Source organism: Pseudoliparis swirei, chromosome 24, assembly GCF_029220125.1.
Source record: "Pseudoliparis swirei isolate HS2019 ecotype Mariana Trench chromosome 24, NWPU_hadal_v1, whole genome shotgun sequence".
NCBI lineage: Eukaryota > Metazoa > Chordata > Actinopteri > Perciformes > Liparidae > Pseudoliparis > Pseudoliparis swirei.
The window spans coordinates 24,746,122-24,771,792 of NC_079411.1; the positions used below are offsets into that span (position 1 = coordinate 24,746,122).

Sequence of the window (25,671 nt, forward strand, 5' to 3'; positions counted from 1 at the left end):
ATCTCAAACCCAGTAGGCAATTCACCGTAGCACTGGATGAGTCCAGTGTGGAATACGGGCTATGGGACACACTTCAAACACTAAATATCCCATGGGCTCTTGAAATGAAAGCGCAAATCCCAGTGGAAGAACTTGTTGAGAAAAGTGTGCCGACTGTGGGACACATTTCAAATAAAAAACAAGTCAATATGGGCCCGACGAAAAACCCTAAGTATAATTCCTTTCGATGCTCCAGTCACATGACTCTCAGCAGGCCCTGTTTACTCCGCTGCAAACAGCTCGAACAATACAGAGTAATTACATCCTAGATCCAACCAAAACATGTTTTGTTGAGCTGTCATCTGTGCTACTGTCGAATAACTAGTCATTAAGCAAGTGGAGAGGACAAAGCACTCGTTAGTGTAATGAAAAGCACCTATACGTCTCACTGAAGGACCAATATAGAGTCACTTTAGGAGTGAATCATTTAAAGGAACAGTACACTGAAAAGTTTCATGTCGTGCATGAAATCGTTAAAAAAAAATTTGACATATACTGACTTAGAGATTTTAAATTGGATTACAATACTTTGTTTAAGTTGATGACGGCTTAAAACCTGTGACGTTTTACGGTCAGTGCTGAATTTCTAAATACCAAATATACCTCATGGAGGAGAGATCTTGTGGGATGACCCTGCGTTTTTTTGTGGCCAGAGTTAAATACAGGTTTAATAATACAAATATTCAGTTCAGCGTTCTTGGGGCAGAGTGCAGAAACTGTCAAGTTTCAATTTGTCACTTCCTGCTGGCTCAGAACATTTCCCAAAGTCTATGCAGCAGAGGGAATTTCATGCGGGTAAATCTACTGGTTTTCCATTAGTGGAGATGAGATGCTGTTGTCTGCAGAAATTCACCTTTTAGATTCAAGGATGGGGCTATTTTCACATAAAACTTGTGCCTACCGCAGCTCAAAACCTTAACTTATGTCATATTTCATTCGTCTGCCTTTAAATCTTGGAGTTATACTATGCACTCAAAAGGAATTGTTTTAAAAGGTGGTGGTTTCCACGCCCCGTCCATTTGTGGTGTCCGTCAATCATCGTCTGTGGCGTGTCCTTGTGCCCTTTTTCATCATCTGCAAACACTGCACGAGACCGTTTCAACCTGCAGCGCTCTCACTCTGTACCAGTCTGTTTGGTAAAATAAACACGAGTACACACACGCAGGTGCACAGGTACACACTTTGTGTTTCACAGTGTCTTCATTATTATTTCTGGGAACTTCAGTGGGATTTCCGGCTGCCGACCACTGTTATCTTCAGAGCAGCTCATTTGAAGTGCAGCAGGAAGTGAGAGTGATGGCACGGCACTGGGGACCGCTGCACCTGCTGCTGACTCGGTGTGCTACTTGATGGGAAACGAGAGAGAAAAAGACAGTGACGAGAAGAAAATAAGTCATGAAGCCGAGGGGGGGGATAGAGAGTGTACACTAATGTTACGCATAAGGCCTGGTGTCACGTGTGTCGTAGCCAAAGCGAGAGAGAGGACCCAAATGCCGACAACTTCTTCCAAGGAAATATTTAATTCTGAAATTACAGGTAATACACGACTAACCAGGCCGACAAACCAAACGGTACAAAGCCACACTGCGGAAAGAGACGAACAGGGTTTAAATACACAGGGAAGGTGCAGGTGATTGGACACTGTGGAACGAGACACAGGTGGACACAATGAGGGCGGGGCTAGTAATCACAGAGAAGGAAACCATCAGGACCAGGGGATCACAGGGAAACGGGTGGCACAAGGACTTCAAAATAAGACACAAAACAAGACAGAAACTCCGGGTCATGACACCCGGTCACTTGGGATCAGCATTACCTTTGGACGTCCACGAAAGGAAGCAAGTCTGCAAAGTGCGCGGGTGGGGGAAGTGTGTTAGTGGGAGTTTCATTTTGAAAGACAGCAACTTTGACTTTGATAAACTTTCTTTGTGAGTGAGGGTGTGAATACAGAGGCTCTGGCCCCCAAACAACACAGGGTCATCCCACAGAAAAGAGAACATGGCTTAAGGTGCGTTCACACCGAAAGCGAAACTATTTTTTCGTGTGATGGAATCCCATGAAAAGTCAACGTACAGACGCGTGTGGCTGCGAAAGACGCGATATTTTCCCGGGCGGGGCGTTTGGGGCGACGCGATGTGGGCGACGCGTTTACAGCGGCGCGTTTTCAGCGGCGCAATTTTCGCCCCGAGTTGAAATATTTCAACTTTGAGGCGGTCATCTCGCAACTCGGGCCAATCAGCTCTCGAGTTCCGCTCTCGTAGCGCTGGAAGCGGAAGTCTTTCAGGCGTAACAGTGACTTCATCGGTGAAAGTGACCGAGCTGAGTGAGCCTACGGGTGATGTCATGAACCCAAACACGAGGGCGTTAGTGTGTGAGACGTCCACAACAAATATAAAGCAGAATTAGTGGTTAGTTATTCTGGTGGATGAAGGAAATGATAACGGTCTTTACTGGGCGACGCAAAAAATCGCTTTGCTTTTGATGTGAACGCACCTTAAGCCCTCCTATTACCTTTGGGGTCAATTTGACCCCATTCAATGTTTTAACGTCTGAATAAATGATTGAAATACATTTTTTTGCTTTATATTTCATGACTTTTCCGAATTTATTGGGGACAACTGAAAATAACATTCTCATGATGATATGTTTTCAATGTCCTTTACACAACGTGTATGCATCGGTGTTCTGTGGGGTCAATTTGACCCCAGGCTGTTTTTTACTGTGTAAAACATATAAGAAATGTCAACATTTTACACACACTGGTTTTGGTTGTTTTGGATGATATTTTTGTCACTAAGACATACAATTGTATAATCTTCAGGAAGTTTTAGGGTCATAACACTCAAACCCGCATTGCTGGTGAATTACTCTTCAATTCCTGTCAAATCATCCTCTCCATTATTCAAACTGTACTTCCTGAGTTGTATTTCATCTCCCACTGGTAATATTCTTATGAATAATGACTTGTGTGTAATTCAGTGCATAATTTTTCCAGTGCATTGTTAAAAAAACACATAGCTACTAATTAACTTGAAGATCTCTCAACTCTCCCATTCTGCCTGGTGTGTTGCTACATTTTCTTTATTTTTGTTTGAAAACCTTATTATTCAATAACTATATATTTTGAAGAAGTTTCACTTCACTCAACCAAGGAGTGACACGCTGCTCTAGTCAATTGTGACAGCAAGTCTCAAGGTCCTTTGGATGGATCATATGAAACGGAGATGTTTGAGGGTCATTGTTTTATTCACTGCACACACACCGAGTACTCATTTAAATAACCCTTAAGATGAACTTGTAAAGAATGGAAAAATGAAGGAAAAAAAGTAAGATTATATATTTCAAAATCCATGTTCATAGAGGAATAGCATTGCCTCTTCTGCAATTCATAACCTTCATGAAGATTAGAGATTACAATACTTTAAGTAATCCTCATAGAGAAAAATCCAATGCAGTACCCAGTGCCTCCCATATAAATGAAGATAACAACCTCTGCTCCCATTTGGAAGTTATGGTTGTGGCCTTCGTATTTAGCTGTCAAGGTGCGTTCACACCAAAAGCGAAACTATTTTTCGCGTCGCCCAAAACGCGTGAGTTTACTCGCTCGACCGTTCGCCGTGTTCTCGCCATAACCGTCGAGCCGCTCCGCGAGGGGCGGGGCTTATCTCCGTGTCTCGTCTCCGTAGAGACCGTTATCATCTCCTTCATCCACCAGAATAACTAACCACTAGTTCTGCTTTATATTTGTCGTGGACGTCCCACACACTAACGCCCTCGTGTTTGGGTTGATGACATCACCCGTAGGCTCACTGAGCTCGGTCACTTTCACCGATGAAGTTACCGTTACGTCTGAAAGACTTCCGCTTCCAGCGCTACGAGAGCGGAACTCAAGAGCCGATTGGCCCGAGTTGCGAGATGACCGCCTCAAAGTTGAAATATTTCAACTAGGGGCGAAAATCGTGCCTCTGAAAACGCGCCGCTGTAAACGCGTCGCCCACATCGCGTCGCCCCAAATGCGCCGCCCAGAAAAATATCGCGTCTATCGCAGCCACACGCGTCTGTACGTTAACTTTTCATGGGATTCGGTCGCGCGAAAAAATTGTTTCGCTTTTGGTGTGAACGCACCTTTAGAAAGATTCTTCAAAATGTCAGACGTAATATAAAACACTTTGTGGAAGGTTTAGTCAAAGGCAAGAACGTGAAGAAACTCAAGATTGATGATGATCCACAACAAGACAATACATTGTTCCCACAATAACTGGATTGTGTGATGATAAAACCTTGTTTTCACAACAAGGGTGGGCAGAGCGATACCTAAAATATAAATACTGTTGATACTAAATCTTGCACCGAGGGTTATCCATCAAACAAAACTCGCAAACAGATGCATCTCACGTTCAATCACATAGTGGACATCGGCATGGCAACGGGCTTGTACTTCAGAGAATTAGGTAATTAACGGGAAACCAGTGCCGTGCGCATTTGGAGTGGTGCTTGTTTTTTTCAAACTTGACTACATTACATTATATTTAGGGGAGACTTACAATCATGTTACTGTGGACAAAGCTACAGGGAGCATTTGAGGGTCTTGCTCAAGGACACATCGATTAGGGCGGGGATTGAACCGCCAACCCCCTGATTGAAAGATGGACCTGCTAACCGCAGTCCCCTCTTCACTAGTAACAATTTGCTGCAACTTTAACACTGGATCCCCAGTAATACACCCCTCAAGTGTCAGGTAGATCAGATGAACGGCTCTCTCACACACACACACACACACACACACACATCTCCTGCTTTATAGTTAGATATCAGAAAATGGATGATTCTAACACAATGCTATTCCATACACGATTGTTCACTGGCCACTTACGATGATAAAAAAAAAGTGTACTGTATGTATTGCTATCAGTATCTGTGAATCTAGTCCTGGTATAACTTCATATTTGATCAAAATTCTTTTGGTACCACCCATCCCCAACATGGTCTCACATTCAGGTGAGATGTTAATAATATGTTAGCACAACATATGGATCTCCTTTCTCATACTAAATAATGCTTTGTTCCCATGATTTAAAATGACATTTATTTATTTATTTAGACGTAAGGACAGTATATAGTGCAATGAAACATTTGAACTGTTTGGCCAATAAGATCTGATAGTGATCATTTAGAAGTAATAACTTTTGGTTGATATGTTTATTTCAGATCAGCCACAAAACTCTTGTAAATAAATTGCATTTTATATTTGGGGTACATTCTATAACTTCAAGTCCCTAAATTGCACAGGTCATATTGAAATAGACATTTCAAGAGTGTGGATGGGAAGGAATGAATAAGAGAAATACATTGAAAACTAAAAAAAGGAGAGAGATGAAGCAAAGTGATAACATTAGAAAGAGGCAGGAGATGATAAAGAAAAAGAGAAAAGTTTTTTTTTTAAATGGAGGAGCAAGAAGCATGAGAGAAGGAGAATAAATGGTCTCACCTCACCTGCTGCAGCATCTGTGCCCTGTCAGAGATGCTTGACTTACTATATAATATGCAGACACACATGCACCGACAGAGAGACACACACCTCTCAAAACTGAATGCTGAAAGCGAGGGAAACAATGGAGAGATTCACACACAACAATACACAACGCTGTGCTGCCATGTCTGATAAATGTCTGCTTCTGCAGCCTCTGTGACCCACTTGAAGAGGATCCCCACTCCTGCTCCGTCGACTGGCACTAACTCACCCAAACATATTACCCATGCACCTCCTTTCCCTCCTCTTTTGTTGCCTCTCTCCCTCCTCCTACTCACACACCTCTTTCCACTTTGCTTTTGGCAATCTTCCTCCCTCCATCATCGGCTCTCCTTCTCTCCAAACATCAGTCTCCCCCTGTCATTTCTTATTTTTTTGCTTTAACCCTATGTCCTTATGTCTACCCTGGCATTACTACATGGGTTGGCTTAGAGAGAGTGTCTGAAATGTCCACTACTCCATCTATTTATAGTTACGTCTGTCGGAAAGCTCAAGTCTCAATGCACTGAAAACATGGATGCCCCTCTCTACAGTCTCGTTCGCCCTGTCCCGTCATCCTTTCATCCTTGTCGACATCAGCTGTGGCAAATCCACGAAAAACTATAGTGAAACGCGTTAGCTTACTCTCACTCAGTTTTGTATCCATCCCACATCCCCCCTTCCCTGGAACTAAAATCCTTCACTAAATCCCTCCCGCCCCTGCCATGTTAACACAGTACCAACGCTGTATACAGTGCATGTCCCTGCGGCTGCCGCTCTGCACTGGATTCCCCCCCTTCCCCGATTAAAGGTGCGTTCACACCAAAAATGAAACTATATGTACAGACACGTGTGGCTGCGATAGACGCGATATTTTCCCAGGCGGCGCTTTTGGGGTGACGCGATGTGGACGACGCGTTTACAGCGGCGTGTTTTCAGTTGAAATATTTCAACTTCGAGGCGGTCATCTCGCAACTCGGGCCAATCGGCTCTTGAGTTCCGCTCTCGTAGCGCTGGAGGCGGAAGTCTTTCAGGCGTAACAGTGACTTCATCGGTGAAAGTGACCGAGCTGAGTGAGCCTACGGGTGATGTCATGAACCCAAACACGAGGGCGTTAGTGTGTGGGACGTCCACAACAAATATAAAGCAGAACTAGTGGTTAGTTATTCTGGTGGATGAAGGAAATGATAACGGTCTTTACGGAGACGAGACACAGAGATAAGCCCCGCCCCTCGCGGAGCGTCTCGAAGCTCATGGCCTGAACACGGTGAACGGTCGAGCGAGTAAACTCACGCGTTTTGGCGACGCGAAAAATCGCTTCGCTTTTGGTGTGAACGCACCTTAACCCTTGTGTTGCCTTCGGGTCATTTTGACCCGAATCAATATTACACCCTCCCCCCGCCTTAGGATTAATTTGACCCCATTCAATGTTTAATGTCGGTGTTCTTTCGGTAGTAAACAAACAAACATAAAGTGCCTCACACTTAAACTTGGAAAACAATATTAATTCTAATAATTTTCTGGAGGTTTTAATTGCTGGCGTCAAATTGAACCCAAAGGGTAAAATATGTTAGTAAATATAAAGGTAACAGGAGGGTGAAACATTGAATCGGGTCAAAATGACCCAAAGGCGGGGGGAGGGTGTAATATTGATTCGGGTCAAAATGACCCTAAGGCAACACAAGGGTTAAGTAAACATTGTTAGCTCTATTAGCACTGTTAGCATTGCTGGCTCAGCCATCAACCTCATTGAGTGGCAATATAATTGCTCCCGATTTCGTATTCAGTGCCTTTCCTCCTCAAATCTCTTGTCAATGACACTATATATTCTACTTTGTTCTTTAATGTATCCATTCATCCTTGCTGCAAGTAAAGTTAAGCGTTCCCCTTGCAGCTTCTCTTCCCCTTCACTCTCTCCCTAATCCCTCTTTCTTCCAACCGTCTACTTACTACAATTGAGCGGGAGGGCGTGCGGACGCCGCTCCCTCTCTCCGTCTTCCTTCCCCTTCTTGCTCTTTCTCTTCCCTCTACTCTTTAGATCTCTGTAATCTTTAACTTGCCACGGCTCTTCCTTCTCTCACGGCCCCAATAGCAGATTTCGCCAAACGCTCCTTTCACTAGTTCACTCCCCCCCCCCTTCAAGTTTTTCCACTTACTCTCTCGTTTCCCGTTGCATCCTTTTGCGTTCCTCACGTTCTTCATAGTTTTCATTCATTTCATACCCTTCCTTGAGTCATCCTTCCTTTCCAAAGTTCGTCTCCCCGTTGCAGGCTTAATCCCTCCCTTCCTACACTCTTACTTTCTTCATTTTGCGCAAACCCCACTTTCCAAAATCACTCCTGTTTTCACACGTGTCCACAATCGCTCACTGCCTTCCTTCCCACGTATTTCTTTCCTCACGTCCCACTTCCTCTTTGCTCGCTGCCTCACATCGTCACGTCCAACTCTCCCTGCTGCCGCCGTCTCTTCCCCTCCACGTACCTCTCCCTCTCTCTCTCTCTCTCTCATCAGTGGTACAGCATGTACCTGGTGTTCTGACTCTCCGGTCCCTTCCTACCCACCCATACAAACCCTGCTCTCTGTAATGTTTAGCTGCATTCATTTCTCTGTTTATCACCTGGGAATGCTGGAGATAATTCACTGAACAATGCACCCTCCCTACCCACCCACACACATACTATTACCTTGCTGTGTATACTTTGTACAGCGCTCATTCTCCACTGGGTCTATCCGTATTCTACCTGTTCCTCTCTGCTGCATTACGGTGTTCCTCTCCTGCTCTCCGAGGGATGACCCAGCTAAGCTAAACGTCGACTCTTCTCCAATCCCTCCCATCATCTTGTGAGCTTCACGTTCCCAGTGTGCTTTACACTCCTACGTCTTTTTTCCCCACAATCTCCATATCTTGCTCTGTCTTTCTCTCTTCCTCTGCCGGGCCTGCAGTGTAACAGTAGACCGATGCCAATCGTTCTCCATTATTTTCCTCCTCTACACCTGAAAAAGAAACCTTGCCCCACCGTGTTTGCATTGCATCTTCCCTCAGAGCATCTTGTCGCTGCTCTCCCTCTCCCGTATCTCCCGGCCTTCCCTCCCCTGTTCTCACCGTGCTGCCTCGACTGAGGATTAAATAAAACAATAATCAAAATGACAAAGGTGTTGAGGCATACCCACACACACAGTCACACACACACGCGCAAAGAGTCACGATGTTGAGATGGTTTCGGCCAGTTCATGGCTAGGTGTCGAATAGTCAGTCAATGCCGCCATCTGCTGGAGAATCATTGCAACATCGCACCTGTTTCACAGGCGCAGGTGGAACTGATGACATTAACATGGATCAGAACCACTTAGTGGTAAGCTCTTCCCGCGAGTGGTAATCAGCCATCAATAGTGTTGTTGTTAAATACAACGGTGCTGTTCCTACTATATGACACATGCTGTGAGAAAAGGTCAGAGTCAGGTATCAACAATAAATATAGCATCAGACCACAAGGCCGATCAACCACACCAAAAATAACCCATATATGTATTTTAAAGCTTCAAAATCAAAACACAACTGCAATACGTGCTACTTGGCAGGACCCCTGACCAATATTGCCCGTGTGTGTGTGTATGTGTGTGTCTGTGTGTGTACACTCCTAGGTACTAATGACTGTTTAGTTAATGAGCCACCAGAAACGTGTACAATGGATGGATTCACGCAGCGCTATTGTTCCCCTGTTGACTCTCAAGTGTGTCGACTCCATGAAGTGCTGTAGCCGAGTGGCGTTCGAGAACAACAGCCATGACGATGCATTGAACAGCTGACAACAGAACCTCGCCTTTTGATCACTACAAATGTGCAGGCTATAGCTAGCCGAAATTTTGGAAGATTTAGACGTATTTGATGGCGACTTGTGTTCCCTCCTGCAGGACACCACAACTCATGAGCTGATGATGAGTACATGAGCAGACGTGAGGATGCAGCAGATGTTTGGGCATTTGGGCCAGTTTAACGGCACCATGCTAAAGTGCAAGTTATTTTGGATGCAGAAACAATCTTTAGGACCACCGGGGTAACAGGATAACCTACATCACCATTTCATTAGTATTCAGACTGGTTTCCTAATGTTTTGCCATTCTCACTATAGTCACGATTACGTTCCAGCTCAAATGTAATGTCTCTAAGTGTGGCCCCTCACAGCACAGTATAGAAAAACATGTTGTATATGATTAGCTACATTATTGTTAGCTACAACAGAAATAAAGCACATAAATGTTATGTTATGTCATGTTATACTCGATGTTGGTAATTAGGGCCGACTGGTATTTTATTCAGTTTACAGCGGCCTTCAGGGGTCTTGCATCGGGTGTAAAACCAAAACATCGAGCTGAGAGATGCTCAAATGCTCTGTAGTGATGAGGCGAACTTAAGAGTTGACTAATTCACATTTTTCACCTGGTCATCTGATAAAGTGTAAATATAAACACATCGATGATATATTACATTGTTAGGAACGTGTAATAATAGGTTACAGAAACTCCCGGAGATGAAGTCACCTTGTAAAATAGCACGTACATTAACAGCTTTATTCCTTTGCTTTGAACCACTCACAAAAGAAGAAGAAAACAATGAGAAACAAATTAACAAATGGAAAATGACATTGATTCAACCCTGTGGTCCAACCCCCCCCCCCCCCCCTCTCTTTTCCTGTATGTCTCCACTGCTAACTATCAAGTAAAGCCCAAGGGGAACCAAAAGAAGCCACATCGGCACTCCAGTAGATTGACCTCAGCTACTTTCCTGTACAGTCCACACATCCCCTGTTCAACCTTGAGATCATATTTTAGTTTCAAGAAGCAGATATGATGGGTAAAACCAGTGGTTTATAGGTTCAATTCAATTCAGTTTATTTGTATAGCCCAATTTCACAAATTACAAATTTGTCTCGGAGTGCTTTACAATCTGTACACATAGACATCCCTGCCCCAAAACCTCACATCGGATCAGGAAAAACTCCCAAATAACCCTTCAGGGGGGAAAAAGGGAAGAAACCTGCAGGAGAGAACAGAGGAGGATCCCTCTCCAGGATGGACAGATGCAATAGATGTCATGTGTACAGAAGGACAGATTTAGAGTTAAAATACATTCAATGAATATGACAGAGTGTATGAATAGTTCATAGTAGGCATATTCCACGATGGAGACCTCCACGATCCATCAGGCAGATGGCGGTGGGGAGGAGGAGTGGGCGGAGTCTCAACAGTGGGCGGAGTCTCAACAGGACAGTGGCGTGGTCGGTAGCAGGAATTCCGACCAGACCTCAGATCCATCAGGCAGATAGGATCTATGCCGTCTCATAGTGTCCGATGACCCCATGAGACGTGAAGTCAAAAGGACTCCGGGGAGAAAGCAGAGTTAGTAACGTGTGATTGAGAGATGAAAATTCATCCTTAAGGAGAGAAAAAAGAGGAGATAGGTACTCAGTGCATCCTAAAATGTCCCCCGGCAGCTATAAGCCTATAGCAGCATATCAAGGGGCTGGACCAGGTGAACCTGATTCAGCCCTAACTATAAGCTCTGTCGAAGAGGAAAGTCTTAAGTCTACTCTTAAACGAGGTGACTGTCTGCCTCCCGGACTGAAGGTGGAAGCTGGTTCCATAGAAGAGGAGCTTGATAACTAAAGGCTCTGGCTCCCATTCTACTTTTTAAGACTCTAGGAACTACAAGTAGTCCCGCATTTAGTGAGGCAGCTCTCTAGTGGGGCAATATGGTACTACAAGCTCCTTAAGATATGATGGTGCATCACCTAATATGTTGATACATGCAGTATATGAACCTCTTTGTATTTACAGTGCTGAGTTTTTTTAGAGACACACAATATGAATGTGTCCTTGTTAAATAGATTATTTTTTACAGTTTTTTTCGATTGCTAATCGACAGCGGGCACAACTGGAGTCACATGTGCAAAACTCTAACTACAGTCTGCACTACCAACAGTCACCTGAGCTAAACAGTTCACATCACCTGCAAAACTGGTTCTAAGCAACACAACTCTTAACACATGGCTCAAAACACCCTCAGTGCAGCCAAATACTCTGCACAACTCTCACTGAGGTAACACACACTGAGGTAACACACACTGAGGTAACACACACTGAGATAACACACACTGAGGTAACACACACTGAGGTAACACACACTGAGATAACACACACTGTCACTCAGAACACACTGAGAGTTAAAACACTAGCATCAAACACCAATACAGAAAATACTAACTTTTCATCTTTACAGTTTGAACAATTTCTGTGACTTCAAACAAAGTAATTTTTTCTTCAAAGAAAAGAGTGACATTCTTTCACATGATTTATAATTTTTTTAGAACATAACAATTCTTTAAGGTAAATGAAAATTAGCAGTTTGCTTTAATAGTCTGTAGTAATTTACGGAATTACAGTAATGAGAAAAAAAAAGGTAGAAACTAAAAGTTCATACTGTAATTCGAACAAATAATTGAGGGGCTAATCCTGCCTCTCTCTAGCATCAGGCCACATGTTGTCATCAACATCACATCTAATGTTCTCTCTTGCCACCTGGGGAAGAACCTTCTGGAGGGCCTTATCCATCCTGGCAGTCCTCTGGACTCGTGTCCTCACATCCGGCACGCATGGCTTCCAAAAGAGACATTTGGTCATGTGGGTGGTGACCAAACACTTTTGTTGCACCCTCAACCTGCCTCTCTCAATGAGAGACCATGGTTCACGACATGGTCTATAAGTGGAGCCCTTATTTCATCTGGAATAACAGCTCTTTGTCTTCCTCCACGCATCCCCCTCTCCCTGCCACCCTTCTCCCTCCACGAACCCGTCTTCCTTGTTCCATTTCCAAAATGAGTCTTTCTGAGCTCTACCTATATATACTGTAATATATATATATATATATATATATATATATATATATATATATATATGTGTGTGTGTTCACTAACAATTCTAAAACAAGACACCTGCTTAGCCTTTCAGCTGAAATTGCAATCAGCAGTGTTTGAAAGGCACAATGCTGAACTCTATTCCGTTTTGAATGTGTGGTTCACAGTGTTGACAGCACGGTGTTAGCATTTGAACAAAGTGCTGTGAATCCACAGTGTTGTGCAGGTTGTGGTTAAAGTCATGGGATAAGTGTTAGAGTTTTGAAAACTGTGTTCAAGCAATGAAAAACAAACTCGAGTTTGGTCCACATGAACTGCTGCTGTGCAGACTGGAGTTAGAATTTTGCAAATGTGACTCCAGTTGTGCCCGCTGTCGTTTAGCAAACGAAAAAAACTGTAAAGATAGGGTCTTCACATACCTCCTCGCTTTCACAATGTTGTGTGAGCCCACGCATTTCCCATCGAGGTGTCGCAGCTCGCCACCTCTAACAGGAAATGATGGTGAACAAGAAAAAAAAAGAGCTGCACAATGTGGTAGCTACAGAGTTTTATTCTCACACTCAGGTTCCACAGTGGCTGTAGTATACATTTGTATTGTGGAGCTCTTTGTGGGGCTCAAAACTGCAAAAACAATTTAGATTTTGTCTAGGTTGTGATTAATTGAACTTTTGCCAGTTGCACCTATATTTCAAGCTCTGGCTATGGATTGCTTTGTCAACGTAAAAATAAACTACTGTATAGTCCTACATGCAACTGATATTGAAATTCACTTTCAATGTCAGATTAATGACTTCCCGTGTCTTTGACTCTGAGTGAATTGGTTTAACTGATCTATCTGTGCGGTCGCACCTTGTGACCATAGACGGTCAAGAAAACTAAACACGTTGGAGACACCATGAGCGTGTTGTTTGCTTGGTAAAGGAACTCACGCACACATTTAATCAGGGAGATTGTGTACGTGCGAACTGCGTATCTTAGAGAGTGTGTGAGTGCGTGGATGTGGTATGTGGTGATCTGCGAGGCTTTATATACGACTCTCCGCTCACAGCTCTTTGTCTGGTCAAAACCTTTTATCTGAAAGGTGCTGAACTTATTCTTCTCGAAAAAGACTGGTGAGTTATTTCAAAACCACTCGTTCATTTTGACGAAATGTGTAATATTTAGAGTTAGAATATATCAATCCATTTTTTTTATGACCATTGTTGTGTGTGTGTGTGTGTGTGTGTGTGTGTGTGTGTGTGAAGCTGCTCATCTACCTGCAGTGATGAAAGGCATCGTGCAGATGTTTGCTCCAATCTGTTTGCTGCTCTGCTGGATGCTGCCTGTCTGCTCCAAGGAGGTGAGTGGTACAATCCACCCACTTAAATCTAAACTACGCAATGTAATTCTTAAAACTTGACAAAAGTCAACACAAATCTGTCCAACCATTTACTTCTTCTACATCCCAACTTTCTCTGCAGACTCATCTACAGTGGTGCAAACTCCATCTCATTCATGACTTTTCCTCTCATCCCTCCGCTCCAGATCAGGTCTCTCGTCAGACGACCCGAGGCGGATCAGATGAGCATGGCGCACGACGCTGTTGACGACATGTACTTCAACTGCAATGAAACAATGGCAAAAAGAATCAAGGACAAATACTTTAAAAAAGAGAACACGGGAAAATTTGCGAAAGCCTGGAAAACAGCAAAACAGTGTGTCAATGCGAGACTCAAACTAAAACAAAAAGGGGATGAGGCTCTAACTCGAGATCACATTCAAGCAATCTGTGTTTATACAGGTCAGTTTTCTGAGACGTTGAATAATCACATTAAGAAGGGTAGGAGCACATATAGAACTTCTTTCCCCTATCACTCCTTACATTTCTGGCTGACATCCGCTGTACAGATCCTCAGCAATACAAACTGTCACACTTCTTACCGCAGAACCGATCGTGCATTAAGAGGCAGTGTCAACCAGATAATGCGATTTGGTTCCTTTGCCTCCAGCTCTAAAAAGAAAACACTGGAACAATTTGGTAAGAAGACGTGCTTTAAAATTCAAACCTGTTACGGGGCTTTTTTGAAACATTCTTCCTCTCTTGGAAAGGCAGAGATGGAGGTGCTTATCCCTCCTTATGAGAAGTTCAAGATAGTTAAGGAAACGAGGGGTCTAGAGGTCAAAGGTCTGGAAGACTGTGAGGTTGTCTATACCCTGGAGAGCGCAGGCATTGAGAGCAATCTAAACTGCAACGCCGCCTATGAGAGCGATGGTTCTTCAACTGGTGGAGCGAAGGAAACCTTTTAGTCTTTTCATGCAAACTTCATTTCATGCTTCTTCAATCCAAGCTCGTTACCACACATGTATGTAATTTACTTAACCATTGGTTGTTGTTGTTGTTGTTGTTTTTTTACATCCAAAATGCTGTACAACAAAATAATGAACAACTCTCACCAATTCATCTGTGCCATTATTTGCGTCTCTATGTATTACAAATATTATTGTGTGGACATTTTCTTTATGATATCAATAAAATGTGTCGCCAAGCCAAAATGTGGATTTGTTTTTTATTTGTTTTTTAAGTTGATAAGTATAAATGGAGTTTACCTGTAAAAATCCTGGATTAACATTAAACAAAAATCTCCATAATTAAAACCCCTAAAGTATAACAAAAGGCACATACATCATCTTAAATAACACAAGGAGGAATAACCTAAACTACTTCTGGTAAAGCCTTTCAAGTTTGAACAACAAGCCACAGCTTTAATATTATATCTGTTAACCAGTGGCTGCAAAAACGTGCAATTTTTTAAATTGGAGATCTGTGAACAGCATGACGACCGACACCAATATGTAGTGTAGTTTTAAAATCAAAGTGGAATAGTGTGGGTAAAAATGCTTTTGGATACATTCTTTGTTTTTCTTTATCATTCATCAAACCACATCTCACAATATCCTCACCTTCATGCTAAACTGAATGTAGATGAGGCATTACAGAGGAAACCCGTTTTCACCCAGAAGCCCGTGACCAGACAACTGCTGTCATTCTCACTATGGCCACAAGATGGCGCCAAATAAATACTTTCAAATCCTACTCAGTGACTTCACTTTATAAAAATTGGGATTCATATCCAGTATTTATATCTGACAGTTATTCATGAACGCGATATGCTGGAGCTCTAATTTATCTGGCCACACGATATACGATTTAGTACACATGTAACTACACACAACTGTTTAGTCAGTAATTTACTGAGCGCAAAAACTAAGCAAGGTTTATAATCCACAATATGTTAACCTTCAAATCACCCAAAACACTATTAGTTGGTCGGATCATGACCTTGCAGTCATTTCTCTTGACCTATGTATACATTTTTAAGTATATCTTTCATCTTCAGTTAAGGCTACACACTAAAATACCCCTAATTATCATAGCCTGGTAAATTATGAATCAACCTTAGAAAAAAAACCTAATATGTGAGCACAAGTGTGGACTCTTTTCCCCTCATTTAATCCATGTATAATTTACATTGCATTAATAACTCTATTAAAAGAAGGCTGAGTGTTGTATTGTTGCCATGGTGAATCGTGAAATCGGAGCTCCATTGATGATGGGTTATTCTAGTCACCACTCATGAGCCTGACTCCGAGGGAATAAACTCAGAGTTGATTGAAAAACATTAAGTAGGGTTAGTCAACTCAGAGTTCAGGGTTAGGCTCAGAGTTTGTGAAACCGGCTTAATAAAACAAGCCCTGCTCAGCTAGATCACAGACGGAACTGAATGCAAATACTGAAGACAGTAACAATCGGAACTAGAACGGGCACTCGGTAGAGCGCATACCTTCGCGTTTCACAAGATTGGGCATTGAATTATGAACATTTTGGCATTAGTTGCATTCCAATTGAATAGAAATTGACCGTGCTATGGTAAAAAGAAGATTTTGACCTTTCCATGACCTTGACCTTTGACCCGATTGATCCCAAAATCTAATCAAATGGTCCCCGGATAATAACCAATCATCCAACCAAATTTCATGCGATTCAGTTTAAAACTTTTTTTGTTATGCGAGGAACACGCATACAAATAAATAAATAAATACACGGCGATTAAAACATAACCTTCCGCATTTTCAATGTGAAGGTAACTAGTTGTGTCACAATAACATAAATCAGCACAACATCACCATACAAAAAAAAGACACCAAATCAGATACAATTATACAGGATTTACTGTCTTGTATTCAAGCAACACAAATAGATTAATAACACACATACATATTTATAATTATAACAATAAAGGTGTTAGTGTGGATAAATTGGAGTCGTCAGAGGGGGAAAGAAAGTTCATTCAGTTCATGTGGGGGAAAGAAGTTCGTACTCCTACCATACCACGTGTGTCAAGGCGGGGGCGTGGTTGTTTTAGTCCATCGGGTAGCTCGCCATCCGATATCAGTCCGTGTGATCCACATGATCCCTCGGCTCCGAACCGTATCAACAAAAAACCTGACCGCTGTCTGCACAGAATCTAGAATCTAGTGAAAGTCACTCACGTATACCCTGCTGTCCAGTAATCAAAACAGGAAGTGACCTGCCTTGACCTAGATATTTATTTAAGACGCCGTCCCTGGATTGGCCAATGATATGTTTAGCTTCAACAAGCCAATCTATCAGCGGGCTACACCATGAAAATAAAACAACCGATGCAAGACAGATAATGCAATAAAATGTTACTTTTAGACCAATAGACTGTCTCTTGTTTCTTGAATACTTAATGAAGGAATGAAGCTTCAGTAGAGTTGAAACAGAAGTGCAGCCACTATATACAGTAAGTCATACTAATAGCGTTGCAGTGAGTCAATTAACACATTTGACAGTAGAGACTAATAGTAGGCGACCTAACAACTGATGACTGATGTGTTCCACATCAGCTTTGGTGACCTCAAAGGGGGATGCAGAAGGAAGAACGTCATACGTGTGGTTTAGAGTCTGAGAGCGACAGACTGTGTGTGAAGTGGTGTGTGGGCGAGATCATTTCTGTTTCATGACCAAAAAAATAATTCATTTTCTATCTTTTCACATTGATGAGTTGGACACATTTAAAAAATCCAAACAGATTAGAGGAGACAATAATATGTTTAGTCCAGAGTTTCCTCTCTTATTCATTCACCTAAAAGGTCCAAGCAGATCGCTGGATGCACTGCATGCAGCCTGCAAATGTAATTATTGGGACTATAACATTTCATGACAAATGACTACCCATATGTTTTATCCTTTATTTTAGCAGTAATGGAGGCCTTGGGATGATGCACAGTTTATCTAACGAGCATTCACAGTTGGGTTGTGGCTCGTTTAGAAAGTTCCAAGTCAGCATTTCTTTGTTGAAAAGACGATGATGAATGACTCTGGTCACTGCTGAAAAAGACACACAGTACCTGCAGTCTGTGCCAGTTCTCTTAAGGGTAATGCCATGTAAACTAACTGCACATGTGGAATATGCTAAATGCATTTTATTTGCAAGCATATGTTTAGTTATATAAATAGAGAAAAAAATACGAATGGAACTTAAAAAATGTTTATGCTTCTGTTTTTAAATATAAAAAACCCCGTGATTAAATAATAATATGTCAGTATTTGAATTGGAGGTGAAACAAAAGTTACATGTAATCTAATGTATATATGTTACTAATTTAAAAAACAAAACAGTTTTGTACAGTGTAATGAGGTTTATTGTTAAGTATTTGTGTTTGTGTATGTGGGGGGGGGGGGTGTAGGTGTATGTGTGTCCATAGATTCAACAGTTTTCCTGACTGCAGTGATGAAGGGTAACATGTTGATCTTTCCATCAGTATTGTCGCTCCTTTGCTGGATGCTGTCTGTCGGCTCCACGACGGTAAATGGAACATGTGAAAATCAGTGGACATTACAAAAAATAATCGTTTAAAAAAAAAAACCTTTGTTCAAATATGATTTCAGAAAAAAGTTGAACAATAAATGCTCTTAGAGATTGATTGAATTGAACTGTAAAAAATAAAGAAGAAAACAACTCGCTGGAGATAGAGATTAGTTGTGAAAGTAGCACATTTCAGTTTTCAGAAGTTTAAAATGACAAACCTGAAATCAAAACAATGCAAAAGGGTTTAAAACTAACTGAAAAAAAGAAAACAAAATATGGTTGTGTCAATGTTACAAGAAAAGCCTGTAAAAAAGCTCCCTAGTGCCTATACACATCTCCAAAAGATTGTATCTTACGGCGCCTGCGTATTAGTTGGTTATTAGCTCAGAGGTGTCCTGTTTGCTGATAAGATCTCTGTTTGTTGTCTGTGATATAATCCTTCTGCATTATCCCTCTGCACCTGGGCCCCATTCCTCGTACCTGGATAACTGAGTTAGCCGGATCATTTTCAGGATAAGATTAAATGAATCAGTGTTAGTGAAATTACATTGCTATGAAAACAATCACACGTCTCTGACAACAGGGGTCATGGACCAATTGCAATTGCCTGCTGTAGGCTATAATCACGTACTGTACAATACTCATGTACTGTACAATACCCATGTAGTGTACAATACCCATGTACTGTACAATACCCATGTAGTGTACAATACTCATGTAGTGTACAATACCCATGTAGTGTACAATACCCATGACATCTTAGATGATCTGTGACTCCACTGTGGAGCTCGTTCTAACACTGGGGAGCTCGTTCCACCACTGAACCTGCACGTAACCCCATTTGAGAACCACTGTGTTACACTACTGATGATTGACAGTTCCGATTTTAAGTTAATGCTGGTGTTTCTGGTGATCGTGTGTTTTTGTCTTTCTGTCAATCGTGGTTACATTTCGAGGAGTTTGAAATGTAGGAAAACATACTTTGTAGATCATAGAAGCTGAAAACGCGCCGCTGTAAATGCGTCGCCCACATTGCGTCGCCCCAAGCGCGCCGTCCGGAAAAATGTTGCGTCTATCGCAGCCACACGCGTCTGTACGTTGACTTTTCATGGGATTCGGTCGTGAGAAAAAATCGCGTCACTTTTGGTGTGAACGCACCTTAACCCTTGTGTTGCCTTCGGGTCAATTTGACCCGATTCAATGTTTCACCCTCCTGTCGCCTTCGGGTCAATATGACCCGATTCAATGTTGAACCCTCCTGTTACCTTTATATTTACTAACATATTTTACCCTTGAGGTCAATATGACCCCAGCTATTAAAATCTCCAGAAAATTATTAGAATTAATATTGTTTTCCAAGTTTAAGTGTGAGGTACTTTATGTTTGTTTGTTGACTCCCGAAAGAACACCGACATTAAACATTGAATCGGGTCAAATTGACCCGAAGGCGACAGGAGGGTTCAATATTGAATCGGGTCAAAATGACCCGAAGGCAACACAAGGGTTAAGAGGATCCTTCGTCTGGATGTCCCATAGCGAGTCAGATGTCAGATGTCAACATGTAATCTGAAAGGTTTTGATCCCAATGTGGCAAACCAATAGATAATTATTACATATACGTACTTTTCTTTCCCAGCGGATCTTGATTCAGTCTTGGACGCTCTTCATCTGCAGTGTTCCCAGATGCTGAAGGCAGTTTCTCTCAGTGAAAATACAGCTCTATGTCCAGCACGTCAACAACAGACACAGTTAGCAGTTAGCTGCTGAACATGTCGAACATTTTGACGATGAAGAGCAAAACACGTGGTGGAGAGCGAATATCGGACTTCATTCATCAGGTGACCTTAAGCATGGCTCCAAATGACTCATAATGTTACTCACAATCAGCTGGATGTATGATGAACTTTAAAGGATGGCATCATGTCAATGTTGCTTTCCCAGTTTGTTGAGGCCCCCAAATGAGTTGAATGGAAAAACCGGCTGTGAACTTGATTTGATGAAGAAATGTGTTCCCGTAAACAATTACTCCACAAAAGTTCTAATATATAGCACGTGTTTATTAGATCATTTATTCTTCATGTATTGAGACCAAAAGTATTTAGTATAGCAATGCAGGGAATACAGAATATTATGGAATTCAACACATCATACACACTAAATCCAGGTGATGCTTATCAGCTGTGCTGGTCCCGAAGAATCCTCCATAAAAGCCATCATATACAGTATAATGTTGTTAGTCAGTTAAAAATGAGAAATTAAGATGAGTTAGGCTACACTGAGCTTCATCAATTCAGGATCATTTCTCTGTTCTTCACTGCTTGTTTATTTTTTGAATCAGAAATATATACATTTCCATTTATCATGAAGAATTAAATGGTCTTGGAGCAAAAGTATCTCCACTAATAAGCTTAGCGAGTGAAGTAATAGCTACAGATGCAGCTTCATTTCTTGAAACCAGCTAAAGAATCATTGATTGCATTGAGGTAAGTGAGATTAGCAGCACATTACTGTCTATCATAGCATTCCGGCTAGCGGCTACATCGATACTAAGGCACAGTGTTAAATTATAATGCAAAGCAGAGTTAGTTTCTATCAAGCATGCTTGGCTGCAAGTACAGTTTAATCTTTTGGTCCTTGTGGAATCATTGAAAATAGTCTATCAGTTGTCCATGCTACTGTACAAACCACTTAAACATTTCTGTATAACTGCAGCTAAGTATGCCCATTATCTTTGGATTTTATTGCGGGGGGGAAATAGTTTGTTTAAGCTACTCATCCTGGCTGTCACATTATTTCCCTTTAATTGTTTTTTGATGGATCCAAGAGTTAGTAATGGGAGGCCCACAACACACATTCAGTTGATTTGCTTTGTCTTAAAAGTGTAAGTAGCCAATAAAATAATTTGATATATGTTTAACATCTCTAATTCAAGTTGTTGAATCAAAGTTTTCTAAATCTGTCTGCAGAGTTATGTCTCTTTAACTTTTTCCTCATAAGTGCCGCTGCCCTTGTAGGCGCCCACGTAGCCGCTGTTGTCTGGGACGTCCTCGCGCCCGACTTTTCCTTTTCCTTTGCCCGACTCGTCAAACCGCTCCTTGTGCGCTCCAGTGTACTTGGTGGTATCGGTCAGTCTGTCCACTGCTGCTGCCTTTGCCACTTTCTAAAAAAAAATACATACACATGCATGTGTTATCCCATCTGTCTGCTTACTTTACTATCCATTCACTCTCAATTATTGGTTGTCAGTTTAAAGGATTTTAAATTTCTGCAGATAAAGAAATTCCAGACTGACACTGGCAGACAATAATGTACATACGTATGTTGGGTATCTGTGTATTTTGAGTATGTTGCGGTTAGAATTGATGAAACACTCACAGTGACTCCGATGTTGGCAGGCTCCTTCCCAACAATGAGAGCGTAGAGCTGTGGAAGCGACTCCTCTTTGCTTTTGCCTTTGAAACGTTTGGGAGCCAACTCCGTCAGGGCCTGGTTGAACTGCTCAAATGTGATTACACGAGCGGACTTCACCCTGAGGAAAGAACAAATGTTTTCTGAGGCAAGTAACAACATTATACAAATAATGTCTTGTTCCTTTTCGTAGATCAATATATTGACATGGGGCTAGCAAACGGAGAGGCTAAAGCGGTATAACGTTGTGTTTACTAGACATTATATAAAGGAGCAAGTACAGAAAGGTTTCCTCTAGAAATATATCTCCATATATATATGGTGCCCAGCGGAAGAAAGTAATCTCGTGATCCCATGGTGTAATCGGGTCAAAAATGCAAATCCCTTCTGTGGCAGCGGGGCGGTGTTTAGGCTCGGCTGCAGAATGGGGGAGTGGGGGTGTGGTTCAGGGAACAGTATCTAATTGGCCTCAGCTGGTGGCTAATTGTTAATCAGCCCAGTTGAGGCCAATCTCTGTGTGTACATATGTGCTCTGTCCCCATAAAAGAGCAGTATAGGGACTGAGGACCGGGAGACCAGCAGAGCAGACACTGAATAAAGTATCTTGCCAAACGTTACACTACGTGTCTTCATTCCTTGGCGCAAAACCAATGACTCATCTGTAATTTAAGTACAATGTTTATTGCTTATTGGAATAGACACATTTGTTTTAAAGACTAATTGATGATAAATGGTTTTTTTGCCATATTAGCGTGTGCTTTTCTTGCCTTTCTGTTGACCTGTGACCGGTTTATCGAATGAAATCTTACTTGACTTTGCTGAAAACTATGTCAACGTCTGTCGTGGTGACGTTCTTGCCGTCGATGATGTTGCAGTCCTTGCAGATTTTAACAAAGTTCTTGCCGTTCATCTCCTTCCCTCTGGCTTTTGTGTCTCCATGGACTGCAAACTTCTGGAAGGAGGTCTCCACCTCTGATATGGACACTGAGCTCTCCGCCATGCTGCCGGATACACACATAGAATACACTATCAAACTGATAATGGTCAACATACCAGCTTCATTATTGCACATATTGCATTGTCCCACCTTCAAAAAGTGATGTCACCCTAGATGTTCATTCACTTTATCTCCTAGTGAGGACATTTAGTGAAATGAAAGAACGTCATAATGACTCTATTAGCTGATTGATGGTCGGCCTGCCAGGAAAAAGCTGCCATCAGTCTAATTGAACATTTTCTCTCTCTTACACACACACTCTCACACACACACAAACACATATACGTATATACACACTTTCACATCCATCATTATGTCCCTCTTCCTAAATCTGCTCTCAGGCCAATTTAATTCAATCAGCTTCGATTTCCAAGCGGCTGCTCTGCTGTTCAATCTAACAGTGAAAGAACAAACATGCTCCGTCTCGTCTTTTCTTCTCTTGGTCCACTCAATCTCTCTCACGCACGCACAGACACACACCATATTTCCATAACTTGTTACTGTTATTGGCTGAAAAACCGTAAGGGTGTACATTTAGCAAAAATGGGTAATTAACAGTGATATATAAGCCTGATTTGAAAATGTAAATTCTAAATTGAAAACAGTAATAAAAAAAAGAAAACATTCAAACTTTTCATGGATGCTATAGTAGCAGTCGTATATGGATTGGTCAGGCATGTTATTGTTGGACAGGTGGAAAAACATAGAACAGATGAAAATTATTTCATGCATGAAACCATGAAAACATAAAGCACATAAATGCATTTACATAAATTTAACTTGAGATCCAGTGTTCCTTTAATTTCTGCTTAGCTAAAAACCCTTTTGGGATTAACATTGTATATAACATATATACAGTAATATACTGTAGCATCTAAACATGTCCACACACATATTACACATTATTTATCATCACCGGCGCATGAAATAATACATCCAGCTATCTTAACTGCTAAATACCTACGACCTGTGTTCTTGCTGCTGCTGTTTCCAGAGACACTCTGTTGGATTGAAGGCTAGTGCATGAAACAGGGATGCTGAAAAAGAGAGTAAGGTGTACCTGCTGCCGTAAATGGAAGGATGCTGTAAAAATATTCAGTGAGATCTTGATTAGCGTACAGCTGCTCGACCTCTTTGTCTTCCTCCTCCTCCTTCTTCTTCTTCTTTCTCCCGTGCCTCTCCTCCTTCCTGCCACTCCCAGGCTTTCTCCCAATGACGACAGAGATGGAGAGAGGGAAGGGGGGAGGGGAGGAGGGCGAGAGTACCGACCAGCACAGTCAATGACATCATGGGTACTCAGCCTCTCTTGTGTCTATTCACTCTGATTAGCTCCTCGCCTCTGTGCACAGACTCGTGTCTGTGGAAAGATGTATCATGTTGTGTTCATTTCAAATCACGATTATATTCATTTGTGTCACATATCTTCTGATGTTTCTTCTGTAATCTGTTTTAGGGGAAGGTACTACATCACCAAATAAGAGCTTATATGCTAATATGTTCTTCATTCTATCCTCTATAACTCTATAAACTCAGCTCACAGCTATCTGTCATGCCTGTCTCCATTGCTCTCCCACCCTCATCTCTTCTCTCTCTCTCTCTTACTGTCATTGTCACAAGAGCCCTCTTGTCTGAAAGAAGATGAGAGCAGACCTTCAATGGACAAAGAGTACTGGCAGCGTAAAGCTGACACATTACAGCACAGATTATCCCTCTTGCAGCTTCATATCAGTCCAACTGAACATGTGAACGACGAAAACGAGCTTGATGGCATTATTACACACAATGCCATAAACTGCTCAAAGTATTCTCTAGGGCTGAGATTTAGACCATACTGAATACTGTCATACCACAGTCAACCATTATACTAATTTAACGTCATTCGGGCATTGCTTCCATATACACATACATTTTGACTCAGGTTCAACACTATATTTCTATATTTAACCTTGCTTTGTTTATCAGGTGTTCAGCGAGCTCCTGTGGGAACCCATGGACACTGATGCTCTGGGCTTTGTTCACAGGGTAAACAGAACAGGTTGTTATGACATCATGCACCATCATGAAACTCACATAGCGCTGAGTCAACTGGAAAGCTGAAAGGTGTAAAGGACTTAGTGTCTCCACCCTCCTAACCCAAATAAATACTAACATGTACACTCAAAAAAACGATTCAAGCCCTTCTTAGAGGCGACACATTTAAATATTGTTTGATACATTTAAATAAATCAATTACAAAATGAAGATATTTATTTTGAATGGGTGTAACACAAAATGTATGAATACTTTCATTTATTAGATTTATTTAGGTTACACTCACAAAAACGATTCAAGCCCTTCTTCGAGGTGACACATTTAACTATTGTTTGATACATTTAAATAAATCAATTACAAAAATAGATATTTATATTTAATGGGTGTAACACAAAATGTATGAATACTTTCATTTATTAGATTTATTTAGGTTAGATGGTGTGCATATCAACTCAAAATAAATGTGTTTCATTGAGGACTACCCTTTGCGCATGCGCCAGCTGAGAATCAGTTGTTTACATGAGGTGAAGACATTTTCAGGGCTGTTCAGTGGTGTAGTGGCGAGCACCGTCGCCTCAAAGCCAGAGGGCCGTGGGTTCAATTCCCAGTTGGGCCTTTCCTTCTGTGTGGAGTTTGCATATTTTGTTAGTTAGTTTATATTTTGAGTTGGACAAACATAAATTAATTTAATTTAATGAATATCGTTATTTTATTTTAGATGTATTTGATACAAATGAGTTGGACTAACTTAATTACATTTTATTGCACTGATGTGCTAAATTTGAGTTGGAGTTGCATATAATTATTGGATGGAAAACCTGCCAACAATTTAATTGAGTTCATCCAATGAGTCATTTCTTTGAGTGTACACACTCAAAAAAGTGGGACTGAGCTCAATTAATA

At 41.6% G+C, this 25,671-nt stretch overlaps 2 protein-coding genes across 2 annotated transcripts; one reads left to right on the forward strand and one right to left on the reverse strand.

Annotated features, from left to right (window-relative positions):
- Positions 1-13,539: 13,539 nt before the first annotated feature.
- LOC130190384 (erythroblast NAD(P)(+)--arginine ADP-ribosyltransferase-like) lies at positions 13,540-14,995 on the forward strand. The gene is made up of 3 exons (XM_056409776.1): positions 13,540-13,571; positions 13,704-13,798; positions 13,984-14,995. Exons 2-3 carry the CDS (start codon positions 13,724-13,726, stop codon positions 14,743-14,745), a joined length of 837 nt encoding a protein of 278 aa, XP_056265751.1. The 5' UTR covers positions 13,540-13,571; positions 13,704-13,723; the 3' UTR covers positions 14,746-14,995.
- Positions 14,996-20,368: 5,373 nt separating this feature from the next.
- Positions 20,369-23,858, reverse strand: tppp2 (tubulin polymerization-promoting protein family member 2). Its single transcript, XM_056409827.1, has 4 exons — positions 23,798-23,858; positions 22,550-22,741; positions 21,708-21,861; positions 20,369-21,492 (listed from the first exon to the last, which is right to left on the reverse strand). The coding sequence occupies exons 2-4, from the start codon at positions 22,738-22,740 to the stop codon at positions 21,301-21,303; spliced, it is 537 nt and encodes a 178-aa protein (XP_056265802.1). The 5' UTR covers position 22,741; positions 23,798-23,858; the 3' UTR covers positions 20,369-21,300.
- Between the last annotated feature and the right edge of the window lie 1,813 nt (positions 23,859-25,671).